We start from the raw sequence: 13,356 nt of genomic DNA on the forward strand, positions 1-13,356 counted from the left end.
AAAACTCTTCGGTTCTCCACGAATTACACAAGTCACCCAAATCAGCGTTAAAAAAGTGGGAGGCGCCGAAAAGCAACTAATTTGCATCACTGTAAATAGTTTCATTTATGTTTTAACTCAGAAAATTGTCAAATGTCATATAAATAAGGTCTTATGGCCCTAAATTCCAAAACAAAGGGACAATGGGTTGGACTGAAGCAAAACTAAAGGTTTAACACAAAATTGATTGACATAGTTATACTTTATGCTTAAATAACAGTCAAGCTAGACAGGGTCAACAATGATCCCAGAGGGCACAAGATGTGATTATGTGTTGCCACTAATCCTAGATCATTCAAACTGTTAAATGTCTATTTTTGATAACACACATTTTTTTTTTTAAAAAGGCGCCAGACTCAAGGACTGGCTATTTCCTGAGCAAAGGTACTTCTGGGTTCAAATCCCAGTCCTGACAGAGTCTTTTACCTGGGTTTTAGCCCCACGTTGGGCTGTAGTGTTTTAGGGTGTCTTAATCCTAGACCATTCAGACCAGTTGTTTCGAAACCTTGAACCTTTCACCTCCAGGTTTGGTTCATCGAGTAAATGTGAAACTGGCAGAATCAGGGCAAAACGAGAAAGCCAGAAGGGCGTTTTGGATTGCCCTTCAATCAAACTCTGTAGCCCTTGTTTTGCAATCGGAAGGCCCTTCCATGTGAAATTCTAAACTTTGATAAATAGCTATGTGGGTGTTGTATTTCAAAAGTTCCCATAGGTCAACCAGTAAACATTTTATTTCTGTACAGCAATAACTGTAGAAAACCCTTATAATGAAAAACCTTACAATGAAAATCTATGACGACTAGCTCAATGGGTGTTGATTATCTAAGTCACCAATGAGTCTGTACACTTTTTAGTTTAGTTTTTTAAAAAGACATGCTAAACTTTAGTCAGAGATATTGGTTTTATGTCAGGATGGCCGAGTGGCCTAAGGCGCCAGACTCAAGGACTGGCTCCTTCCTGAGCAAAGGGACTTCTGGTCTCCATATGGAGGCGTGGGTTCAAATCCTACTCCTGACAGAGTGTTTTACCTGGGCTTTAGCCCCCCGTTGGGCGGTTGCATTTTAGGGTGTATTAATCCTAGATCATTCAGACCAGTTGTTCCTTTTTTTGCAATCGGAATGCAATCGGCCCTTCCATCTGAAATTCAAAACTTTGGCCTATTTTAGCATCGTTGCTAGTCCGGCTAGCTCAGTCGGTATTTGGACCAATTAGTACATTCGGACTTCGTTAAGTCAGTATGCCCCGGAAGGAAAAAATGGAAAAAGAGAAATCTCCAACGAGGCGTTCTGGGGCAGCATAGACAGGTATTTTCTGTGTTAGAGTTTTACTCGCTACAGGGTGTACTTTGAGGGTTTGTGACTCTGCAGACCGTTTACATGCAGAAAAACCTTCATAACACACAAGGGGACGGGTAATAACCAGAAAAGCATGACATGGGACCTTTAAATAGTTAAGTATGTAAATGAAATGTGCAAAGACAAAATACTCATCGAATCAACATCCATTTATTTAATTTTTTATTAAAAAAAGACCTTGTGGACAGACCAGATCACAAAAAATATTCAGACTCTTTAAAAACAAAATGAAAACGGAGTCCTTTACCTAGATTCATTTTCATACGTACATTTTAAACGTATTTGTTCCTTAAAAACAGTAAAACGCGCTCTAACAAATGTGAGAAACAACCTTTACAAATGAACGAACAAAAAGCACAGAATAATACATTTAAAGTATTTCCAAAGGGAAACAAATATATTTTAAAGCATAATGCTACAAATACATTCTTTTTTTCCAGCAGACAAAAACAAACATTAAAGTAAGCACTTTGGTCGCCCCCCTCACACACACACTGAAGACCATTACTTTATTTTATGAATAAAGTTAGTTTCAGTCTGAGAGCTAACACGACGCAAATGGAGTCACAGTCCAGATGTTTCTGTGGTTTCATCTCTTCATGTACCTTGTGGAGTTTATTCCAGAGTTTTCTGAGCAGGTACTCTGGCAGCAGGTGAGGTACAAATAGAAATCTCCTGACATTGAAACAAGATGTAACTTCTATTCTTCCATTTTAAATCTGTTATTAAAGTGCATATCTTGATCACATCCTGACTGCAGTGTTTATAAACATGTGACAGACAGAGGATTCACTAAAGATCAGACATGCAAATTCATCTACCGTCTATCAGCGATATCATTTCTGAAACGGGTCACCTGATGGGAGTCTGATGTCATCAAAGAGTGACACTGAGACAACGGATGTTCAGGAGCTCAACTCTTAATGCTGTTCGGAATATACATATCTTTTTCGCACATATAAACCTCTTTTAATTTGCGTCAACTGTTGACAAACAGTATTTTTTTTAGATAAAAAAAGAAAAAAAAGAACTTACATTCCCTCGTTGGTACTATGTAGAAAATAATTTGTACTTAAAGAAAAGAGAAAGAGTGGACGATAAATAAGGATTGATATGAGATATACTGCATTCAAATAGTACAATCTTTTATAACTTTTTCACTTCTCTGGATCTTGATGGGAAATATAATGAGGGTCAAAGAAAGATGTAAAGGAGAATGTATAAGGACTAAGAAAAATAAAACAGATTTACTCTAGGATGTATGATTACTCAGAGGAAGTTATAGACATATGACTCATGTTCAATGTGCTGCAAGGAATTGTGGGACAGCAATATCTCCTTTGTATCCGTAAAGAGCATTTAGAGACTTACAGTAGCTCTTAAACGCTGCGCTCACTGAGGGACCAGTGAAACCACAGAGAGAGTCTGTGTGCAGCTCCCCAGAAACAGAAGGGAGTCATCTTACTGTACGTTTACTACACCAGGAAGCAGTTTGCTGAGCAGAGTCTGACGTCTGCCTAACACAATGTCATCACACGCTCCTAAAAGAGGTCATTTATACCCGATAATGACATGTGACCACCTACAAAGCACCTGTATGTGTAGAAATGCTGTCAAACCCACCCATATGGGTCGGGAAGTGAAACGTCTTATTTTGGATTGTTTCTCTGCTGTGCTGAGGAATGCCAAACAAAAGCATCTCTGGTAAGTCAGCAAACAAATAACTGTACCTGTATAACATATGTCAAATGTAACTTTTCTTTCATTTGGGAGTGGTATGAACAGAGGTTCATTTCTCAAATGGCAGGAACAGAACCAAAGCAGCCACAGTTCAGATAATAACTGTAACTGTACTTTTATGAGGATATACTTAAATAAATGTTTTTAAATATAACCATTAGGTTGCATTTAACCAGAGGGTCATTCTGATTCAATGTCTTTCTTTTATAAAGAAACCACTGGACAAAGATGTTTAACAGACTGTAGGGTCGCAACGGTTTGAATTTAGTTTTGAAGTATTTACTTAGCATATAAATAATAACTCAGTTAAAGCAAATAAAACACAAACATAATAATAACATCACATTCCATCCACAGCTCTCCGCCTTCACATCTGAGACGGAGCTGAAATGAAACGGTTTCAAATGAGAACTAACCCGTCACGTTAGAAACATGACTCATGCTGAATAATACTAACACTTGTTGTAGACAGGTCAAATATAGCATCAGAAACAAACTACAGTTCAAATAAAAGTCAAAACACTGAGTGGGTAAATAAATAGCTTTTCCAATTGCACAAAGTGGGACCGTTGGAGGTGAGAGGATCGGTCTGTGGAGACCACGGTCTTTCAGTCAGTCGACGAATCAGAGAGTCAGTCAGCGAGCCAAGCCCCGCCCCTTCGGCTCACTGTCACGATTTAATCTTCCACAGCTGGAACAAGAAGCAGAGGTTAGGAGAGCTGCAGGGTAAGAGGGGCCAACATGTCATACAAGACTTAATGTGAAATTGTGCTAAATAGCAAAAATGATCTTGAGCTTTGACCACCTAAACTTGAGTCCCAGTGGTCTTCAGTCAGTCAGTCAGAGGTGGATGGAGCAGAGCTCTTCTTTACTAATGGGCTTTTTGAGGCGTTCCCGAGCAGGAGTGGTTACATCTCAAAGCTTCCAGTTCCACTGTCTGACTGAGACTGAGGTTGACCTCTGACCTCTCAAACAGCTGCTCACCTTGAGGTTGAACCCCAGCAGGTCGGAGATGACCCCTGACACGGCGGACAGGATGACCACCTGGGTGATGTTGTAGAGCAGAGGGTTCATGGTCAGACCGTACAGCCTGAAGGGAGCGTCCAGCTCCTGGGGGGAGAGAGAGAGAGAGAGAGAGAGAGAGGGAGAGGGAGAGGGAGAGACAGTTAGGATGAGACATATTCAACACTTCATTCAGAGTGAGTTATAAAGGAGTTGTGGAGGCACCTTGAGCAGTTTGGTGGCCAGTTTCAACACGTTGTTCACCAGGGTCAGCTCCTCCTTCTTGTTTGGCTTCTTCTCCATTTTCAGATACAGGTTGATCTGTAGAAACACAGAGTGGGTGTCAGTGTGTGGAGAGGAGTCTGCTTGGGGGGGGNNNGCTGGGGGGGTGCATGTATCTCTGTGTACCTGTTCAGTGAGCAGGATGGAGGTGTTGCTGTACTTCTTGCTGGTCTCAGAGCCCAGCGTGACGAACCTGAGCAGGAACAGAGACAGACTGGAGCACCAGATCACCAGCTCCCAGTTATAGTGACACTCCAGGAAGGTCTCGTGGACGTGCAGCAGCTGTCGTGTAGGGGGGATGTCGTGTAGGGGGCGTGTCGTGTACCGTCTTGCTGCTGCGGGGAGAGGAAGTACTGTTCAGTCTGAGGAGAGGTGGGCTTCACTCCAGACTTCAGAGTCAATGCTTTCGGATTGATCCAAAGCCACTATGTGTACATTCCGGAAGACCGCAATGCACTCGTGAACCACCCAGTCCCACGTGCTGCCCTCTGGAGGAGTTACCTGTGCGCAGCAGATGAAGACGACAGACAGAGTGAGCAGGAAGGCCGACGACACGATCACATCCACCGAGCGCTGAGGACCCCGCCTCTGCAACACATCCAACAGTTATTGGGAATACAGCTTCCAAACAGCTTTGAATGTACCCAACTTCCAAATGTGAACAGAAATGAAAAAGCATGGATGCAATTTGTATCCAGGAAAACAAAGCCCATTGTGATTGTCACTCTCAGGAATACCAGCACAGTGCATTTGAAAAGGATGTGAGCATCATGAGAGACGTACCTTGAGGTAGGAGCGTAGCGACAGCCACATCTTGATGTTCTGGACTTTCTTCAGCCTAAAGTGAGGGACTTCAGACTTCCTGGCCCTGCGGGCTGAAGTCAGGTGACCAAACAGCTTGGCAAACAGTAGCCTCTGAACCGAGCATAACACAATTCATAACAATATCAGACCTGCTAGGAGAGTTCAGACTGTTAGGTACATTCAAATCCATTTCTCTCTCACCTGTTTGTAAGTCCTCTCTGCCACGCTGAGCAGGAAGAAGAAGAGCCATATAAGGCAGACGCGCACCAGGAAGCTGAGTGTTACCATGGTGATCACCAAGGCATCTGATCCAGTTCCGCCCCCCAGAGCCACAGACAGCAGCTCATTGGCTGAGAGAGACGTCAGCTGATCCAGGTCCCGGTACTGAGCCAGCCTGCAGAGCCACAGAGATGGACGTGAGTTAAGATGCATGTGTATCGACACTTCCTGTTAATAAAGTGGAAATGGCAAACTACAGTTATTGAGAGGGTTTATGATATGATACCTGTATGCAAAAGGTGTGAGGCCAAGCGTCACTGACACCAGGTTCCCAAAGACCTGGTAACCAATACCAGGAGTGAAGAGATTCACCTGTGAAGGAGAACAACAGAAGTGAGTACCTTCTATAACCGCTCTGTATTTATTTATTAATATTATTAAGGAAGAACAACTCACTTTGTTCATGATCATGCCGCTGATCTCCAGGACAGACATGTCAGCCTTCTTACAGTCGTTCCCCTCCCACACTATGGCGCTCACTCTCTCCAGACCGGGGTGAGAGCTGTGCAGCCAGGGGGAGTGACCCTGAGGGGAAGAATACACAAAAAGGAAACATCAACGATATGTTCTTTTTAATGCTGTCAAAATTATCGCGTTAACGGCGGTAATTCATTTTTTGAATGAATTGCGTTAAAATATTTAACGCATGTGCAGAATGGCCCGCCCCATACATCCCACCAGTGGCAGCGCCAGGGTATGGCTGGGGTAGGCTACACCCATACCAAGAAATGGCTTAGCCCCACCATGAAAAATGATGTCAAAGTAAGCAAAATAAAGTCCGCCAACTCGCGCCGAGAATTGAACAGACAGCAGTTAGTAAGATTGATTTCAGTAGCCACTTGTCTGGAAATACCGAAGACCAGAAACGGGTTTGAAAACTTTTGTCACGTAGTGATCGTCTTCTCAATAGAACATCTTTGATAATGTCTTCTGGCCAATCAGAATCAAGATAACGGCGTGGTGATTTTGCAGGAAGTCCCAACGGAGAATACTTTAGCTGTAGTACATGGGTGCACATAACTGGTACGCAGGTTATGTGCGTAATCTGAAATGCGTACCGTCACTTGTGTTACAAAGCGCATTTGTGTACCGACGTACTTGTGAAGCTTTTCCAGAAGGCGGTTAGATCACCGGACGACAGAGTCGGTCTCCGTGTGCACAGACAGGGCTGCTGTTAACGTCGGGCTGCCAAAACTACGCCAACCGGCTGCGGAGGGAGACTCCCCCCCTTCACTGGAGAACTGCGCTAAACAAGCTGATCACAACGTTCACACTCTGTGGTCACGAAGTACTCCACTACGCCCCCCCCCCCCCGTCGACTTTCCTGAAGTACTACCCCGTTGATAGAAATCAACACGTAATGAATTAAGACCCCACGGTTTGATGATTGATAGGTGTGTGGGCTGTCTTTCATTTTGACACACAGAAAAATGTTATAATGAACATACATACTGTATGTTAAATGGATATATCCGCCTTCTTTCATTTATCTTTCCATTCCCACAACAATATACATAAAGAAATGGCATATTTTGGGCATAGTTCGAATGGTGATTAATCATGATTAATTAATTTTTAAGCTGTGATTAATCTGATTCAAAATGTTAATTGTTGGCAGCCCTAGTTCTTTTATAAGATAAGATAGTACTTTTTTTTAAGACAACAAGATGTCTCAGTTATTTGAAGATCAGAAGATGTCTGGGTTGAAACAGGGCTACATTTGGTTGAAAATCTCATCTTAAATATATGTTCCAACAGCTTAAATGACTAATTTAGTGTCAATAAGGTCAGATCTAACTAATTAATAAAGTAATGTGGATACCTATTCATATTTGCTAATCCTCAAAACGTTTATAAACATTCAATGTTGACCATCCAGGCCACATGTAGGAGGGTTTACAGACCTGATGGAAAGGGTCGTCTCTGTATTCCTTTTTAGCCGGGGGGCAGACGGGAGTCCCTCCCCCTTCTCCCTCTGTGAAGTCACAGAGTGACAGCATGAGTTTCAGGAACAACAAACATATTGAAATGGTTTTTAGCAGGTATCAAACTACGAGCTGTGTGTATGTGGTCCAGCTCCTCTGACCTGTCTCTGAGGTGCAGGAGGACCTGCACTCGGCACAGTGCAGGAAGTCCTCCCACATCAGGTCCTCTGTCTCTGACTCGTGTCGAGTGCTCTCCGAGTCCTGAGTCCTCAGACTGGAACATCTGGAACTGCAGCTGGTGCCAGACTTGGGGACGTCCTGTCAAACAGAAGAGAGGATTGTTGTTTCATTACATTACATGTCACTTGTTAGACGCTTTTATCCAAAGCGACTTACATACATTCAGTACTGTGGGCGATCCCCACAGGAGCAATTTGGGGTGAAGTGTCTCAGGGACACAACGACATGCTGACTGCAGTGGGACTCGAAGTTGCTATCCCCTGATTCAAAGTTCAGCGCACATCTCACTGAGCCACAGCCTCCCGTTTTGTGAAAAGTTTAAAACAACATCTACTGTTTGTTGTAGCTGATTTACTGCTTTACCTCCACAGCGTAGTGTTTTTTGTAGTGGTGTGTATTCTTGCGGTTTCTGAGCGTACAGTCGCTGTTCATTCTTTCCACCCCCCTTCGGAGAGCTCTGTAGGACGCCTCAGGGTCCTCCTCACTGGACGCCTCGTCTGAAGCTGGCTCCTAAATACAGAACACACATTAGACAAAAAAAGGTCTGGAGTGCTCGGAAGTTCAAAGTGTCATAAAGATGCTCTTTGGTAAGGTCAGAAAAAGAAAAAAGGCCAAAGGCACGATGAAGAGTGCCTTGGACCTTTTTTTCTTTTTGGAAAATGTCAGCAAATCCTGAGAGAGTTGTGGCAGTGCTTGTGTCTCTGGGTCACCTTGCTGCTGCTGGCCAGTATCAGCCCCGTGCTAAGGGGGGGCTGAGTGTGCACAGGCGGGACCACAGAGGTCCAGCAGGCCTCGTCAGTCCTGTTCAGCGAATCGCATGGCTGCTCGTGGAGCTGAAGCCCCTCCTCGCTGCTGCGATTGGTCACCCGGCCGTCCAGCGACACGTAGCCGTTGTCCGTCTCTGTGGACTTGTCGATGGACAGCTTGGACTTTTTAGATCTGAAGGAGTAAGTGAAAGGGGAAGGGTGGAAGAAAAGCGGGAAAGAAAAGATTGATAGAAAAGAGACATGTAGATGGACAGGTGGATACAGACAGAGGTTTAGATAAACCCAGCTGAGAGACTAACCGGTTCAGACATGAATCACAGACAGCATGCATCAAACACAACACTGTGGAACATTCACACAATACACATCCTGTAGAACCATTCAGTCAAATAATACATTAATAAAGGAATGGGTTAAGTGTCTTAAGCGTGAACACTTTTACAAATATGTTTTACTGAATGTAGATGTTTTATTTTTCTGCCTTTTTAAAAAATATTGATATACTCTGTGCCCTTCAGTTTATTGAATTTATGAATGAGTCTTATGCAACATGAAGTATGATACATGTGAAAAATAACCTCAATAAATAAGATGGTTGAGATTCTAAATTAGAGTTAAAAAGGATAACCAGTGGAGCGTAATGAACTGAGGGAGAGGAAGAGGCAGAGGAGGAAGGGCACAGAGTGTGCCAGATGTAGTGCTCTGGAACATTCCACAGTGTTGCAGTCTGCTGAAAGCCTGTGGAGGAGAAGCATGGGGAGGAAGCTGCTGTCGGAGAAAGTTAAGATACATTTCCAATGGTAGACGATCTATTGTTATGGTTTTAGATCATGTATCCTAGATCTTTGTCAAGGAAAACAACAGGGGCCATGCTTCTCCTGAACACAGCTTGCTCATCAGTCATGCACGTCAAAATCAGCTGCAAAGTCCCTCCGTCCCTCACTAAAAACAGCAGTACTAGATTCTATCTGTGGATACGTATTTCAGGAAGCTAAAGTTGAACAGCCGATGGTCCAATGCTGCTTATCAACATCAGATCAGTTCGGTCAACCTTTGAGAGAGAGCTACAGATGTGAGAAGAGAGGAGGAGATGTTGCAGCTGAAGACTCCCAGGTTAGATCTGAGTCCAGGCTGGGGTTCAGTTCTTAGTAAGATGATTTGAACAAAATGTCATTATTTGATGAAAGTCTAGATTTGGACTTAACACATATTACATCTTAAATTGGTTAATGCTAGAAAAGGTTAGCGAACTGAACCCCGGTCCTGTCTTTGCACATCATCTCATTTTAGGAAGTTGTGAAACGAAATACACACCCAGCTTTACAGATATCATGCCAGAAATCTTGGAAGAGAGTGCCCAGGCTGTATGTGCTGCTGGCTGAGTGGGAGTGTGGCGCCCCCTCCTGTGTGTTATCGGTAGTGCTAGACCCGTCGCCTTCCCTATGCACCTCCATCTGAGAGGCCTTCCTCAACTTCCTTCAGTTTGGAAAGAATAGAAGGTGGAGAGACTTAGAGGGTCCTGGAGACTAAGAAGACTTTAAGCTACAGCAGGGTGTCCCGCGGGGCCAGGCTGCCCCCCCCTGTCCTTTAACCATAAGTCATTAAACAGCAAAGATATGGAACTAAACCCCAGGCCCCGCTGGACACAGGCTGATACAGTTAAAGGCTGGTTCTACCAAAACCCTCTTTTAGGTTGGTTTCTGCAAAAGTGGATGTTTTTGTAAAAAAAATAAACTTGTTAGTTAAATGTATTAGTTTTTCAAAATAAGAGGCAATTTAATATTAAGAAAGGTTTTAGTCATCTCATGTTTCTCCATTTCATTGGAGACAATATTTTGGCTTAAAAAAAAAAATCACTAAAAAGGAAAACTATTCCAGCTTCAAAAAGGTTTGATGTGGGAACTTCACCGAACTTTTTGTTCAATGTCGAACTTTTGCAAGATTTGAACATAAAAGTTAGATTTCTGCAGAATTGCCCCCTGAAGATTTCATTAAAGGACAAAGAGTGGGGAAGAACTGGGTCGTTGTCTTTTGATTTTCAAATCAGAAAGCAATATCAACAGGATGCTAAAAAAAGCCTATATCTGTCACTGCTAATAAATAAAGTACAATAATTGCTGGGTATGAATCATTAGATTGCACCGTGGTCTGCCTTCTGCTTCTTTATGAGATGAAATATCAATAAGACTAAAAGGAGGAAAAGTGAAATGTAAGAGAACTAGAATCAGCTCTGTGTAAATATCTTTGTACCCTTTCATGATTCTCCTCTCATAAAGACCAGAGGCTGATTCAGTGAAGGAGCAAACACCGTTTCCTCGCTCCCTCTCAAAACCCTTTCCAAAACTGTGGCATGTTCCAATTTTCTTCCCAAAGAGTCTGAAAATTGTCTTCAGTCATTGTGAACCAGAAACAGCAGCCGCACACTGACAAGCTTCAAACCACAAACTTCGCTTCTAAAAACTAAAAAACACTCACATCAAGGGGAGCAAACTACTTTCTACTTTCACACACATGAATCCCATTTGTCTAACAACGACATTCGATTTATCATGGAGAGATTCTTAGACAATCATGCCTTACTCTATGCCTAATTCTTGATCAAAGGTCCTTTAAAAAGAACATAACTGTTAGAATTACACACAGAATTCAAATAATGAATTGAGTCATGAATCTGAAAACAGTCTGTTGACAGAATGTCTCTCCATGATAAAGACACTTGTATTCAGTGAGAGAGGAATCAGGACAGACAGACCTATTCATGCTTCTGTTTCCACAGCTTTCCTCCTCTTTCTCTAGCTCACACTTTTCTCACCATGTCCCCAGTTCTCTTCTAGTGCCATGTTCTGGGTGTTGTGTCCTCTAATACTTTTTCCATTTCTGTATAACTAATCTATGTCTAGCATCAACAGCTTCTCCCACTCTCTCTGCTGGATCTATCCTTCCTCCTTCCCCTCTCTCTGTCACTTGTCACGTTCTGCACTGTTTTCCATGGACAGGTCTCCCTGTTTCTTTTCTTTCCTCCGCCTACCTGCGTCTCTTCCCCCCGCTGCTGGAGGCAGGTTTGGGCGTCCTGGTGGAGACGATCTGACAGTGGACGGTGCCGAGCAGCAACATGAGCCAGATGGCTCCAAACACTTCGGTGGTTGGTATCCCATGAGGCTGAGGGATGATCACATACAGGACTGCTGCTGCCGCTGCAGAGGAGAGGAGGACAAATGGCCTCCATTACAACATTACACACAGATTATTTAAAAGGACACCAACACTCTGAAGCTCTTCACAGCATTGGTTTTCCTGTTTGCACATTTACTGCATGTTCAGTCACACCGCTTCAATCATATGGACTTCCATTAGTCTCACACAGGCATGCAATGTGCATTTTACTACAATCCTGCAGGAAAGGAGGTCAAGATGCTAGGGATCCACGTATTATTCTGGGAGTTTGTGGAAAAGGGTCTAAAGTTTGAGTGACTGTGGGACTCACATTCATCATGTGTTGCTTTGTGTCTGCTCCGTGTGGTATTAAGCAACTGTTTGCTAACATGTAAGCCACAACAGGTGACCAATTAACAGAATTCTTTGTTTGCGATTGTGTGTGTTTGATATTTCTGCTCCTTCGCAGCCATGAACGCTTGCTGAATCTGGTAGTAAATCAAAGAGAAGTTGTGTGTGTTTTTATGCTGCATGTGTGGGAAGTTAGCAGGAAGTGAGGAGGATTAAAAAGAGACATTTTAAGAAAAACTGCAGATTAGACGCAGAGTATCAGCTGCTGAACGTCCTGTGAAATAGCTCCTTGGTTAAAGATTTCGTCTCAGGACTGATTCCTGCATGGATACTAAATTCATCAGTAATATTGTTAAAAGGCGATGCAGCAGCTGGCCTCTTAAGCCTTGAACGTCATAGTCCCTTTAGAAAAACAAATGATATGCAATTTTGCAACAGTCTGGTGACACACACACACACACACACACACACACACACACACACACACACACACACACACACACACACACACACACACACACACACACACACACACACACACACACTCTTGTGGCTGGACGCTGGCTAGCGCCGCCCTACACACACACACACACACACACACACACACACACACACACACACACACACACACACACACACACACACACACACACACACACACACACACACACACACACACCTTGCAGCAGGTAGAGAGCCAGCAGTAAGAGGAAAATGGTTCTGGAGGTGACCTGGATCCACCATCGATAAAAGAAGGGGAAGCAGACCACTCGGACCAGGCCCTTCCGGGTCAGGGACGTCCACGGACTCTCTGGCTTGGCCTTTGCAAAGGCCGAACCTTCAGAGGACGAGAACAATGACATTAGGTCAACGAGAACAACAACTTTATTTTAACATTCAACATTATCTTTCTAAGCCTCCTTCTCCTTCACTATGTTTTTTTTGCAGATCTCCCTTCTTTTAACCTTCTTCTATTCATCTACTCTCATTCTTCATTTCTTTCTTGAGTATCTATTCAGTCTAACCGTGAAACAATTTAACAACAAAAGGATACATTTGATTGAAAACAGACACAATTGTATGGGCTCAGATCAGTCTCATAATACACACATGCACACAGAAGGATCCACACTTGTGTTTTTCAATGCACACAAATGTGTTCCGTTTCATACACATGTAAATCAAATCCAAATATAGAAAAAAGTTTTACATATGTATTTTTGATCCTCACATTTGTTTTCCGTTTAAATCCCCTGAACCTGCAAACACAAACCGCTTTCTGTGCATGGATCGCTGTGCATTCATGTATGGGTTTTTTGAGACTCCCCTGACGATCAGCCGATTCGTACTTGTAATTTGTTCTATCTATAGCCAATCAGATGTCTCCTTCATTCTAAGCCAATCACATGAGCCACGAGG

General features: G+C 43.2%; 1 protein-coding gene and 1 non-coding gene across 3 annotated transcripts; one reads left to right on the forward strand and one right to left on the reverse strand.

Moving 5' to 3' along the window:
• The first annotated feature begins 945 nt into the window (after positions 1-945).
• On the forward strand, positions 946-1,056 carry trnal-caa (transfer RNA leucine (anticodon CAA)). The gene is made up of 2 exons: positions 946-983; positions 1,011-1,056. It is a non-coding gene; the product is annotated as a tRNA-Leu (tRNA).
• A 483-nt stretch (positions 1,057-1,539) lies between these two features.
• Positions 1,540-12,815, reverse strand: LOC104957889 (putative homeodomain transcription factor 2). 2 transcript variants are annotated; one of them, XM_010785567.1, is made up of 16 exons: positions 12,617-12,815; positions 11,462-11,627; positions 9,748-9,909; positions 8,377-8,605; positions 8,030-8,176; positions 7,588-7,744; positions 7,406-7,476; positions 5,898-6,026; positions 5,728-5,813; positions 5,424-5,616; positions 5,202-5,333; positions 4,920-5,006; positions 4,545-4,700; positions 4,362-4,457; positions 4,119-4,244; positions 1,540-3,825 (listed from the first exon to the last, which is right to left on the reverse strand). In XM_010785567.1, exons 1-16 carry the CDS (start codon positions 12,798-12,800, stop codon positions 3,805-3,807), a joined length of 2,142 nt encoding a protein of 713 aa, XP_010783869.1. In that variant the 5' UTR covers positions 12,801-12,815; the 3' UTR covers positions 1,540-3,804. The 2 variants fall into 2 exon arrangements, with proteins under 2 accessions (XP_010783869.1, XP_010783871.1); XM_010785569.1 differs by lacking the exon at positions 9,748-9,909.
• Positions 12,816-13,356: the final 541 nt, after the last annotated feature.

The sequence above is a fragment of the Notothenia coriiceps genome, unplaced genomic scaffold (genome assembly GCF_000735185.1).
Source record: "Notothenia coriiceps isolate Sejong01 unplaced genomic scaffold, NC01 NC01_scaffold00027944, whole genome shotgun sequence".
Taxonomy (NCBI): Eukaryota; Metazoa; Chordata; class Actinopteri; order Perciformes; family Nototheniidae; genus Notothenia; species Notothenia coriiceps.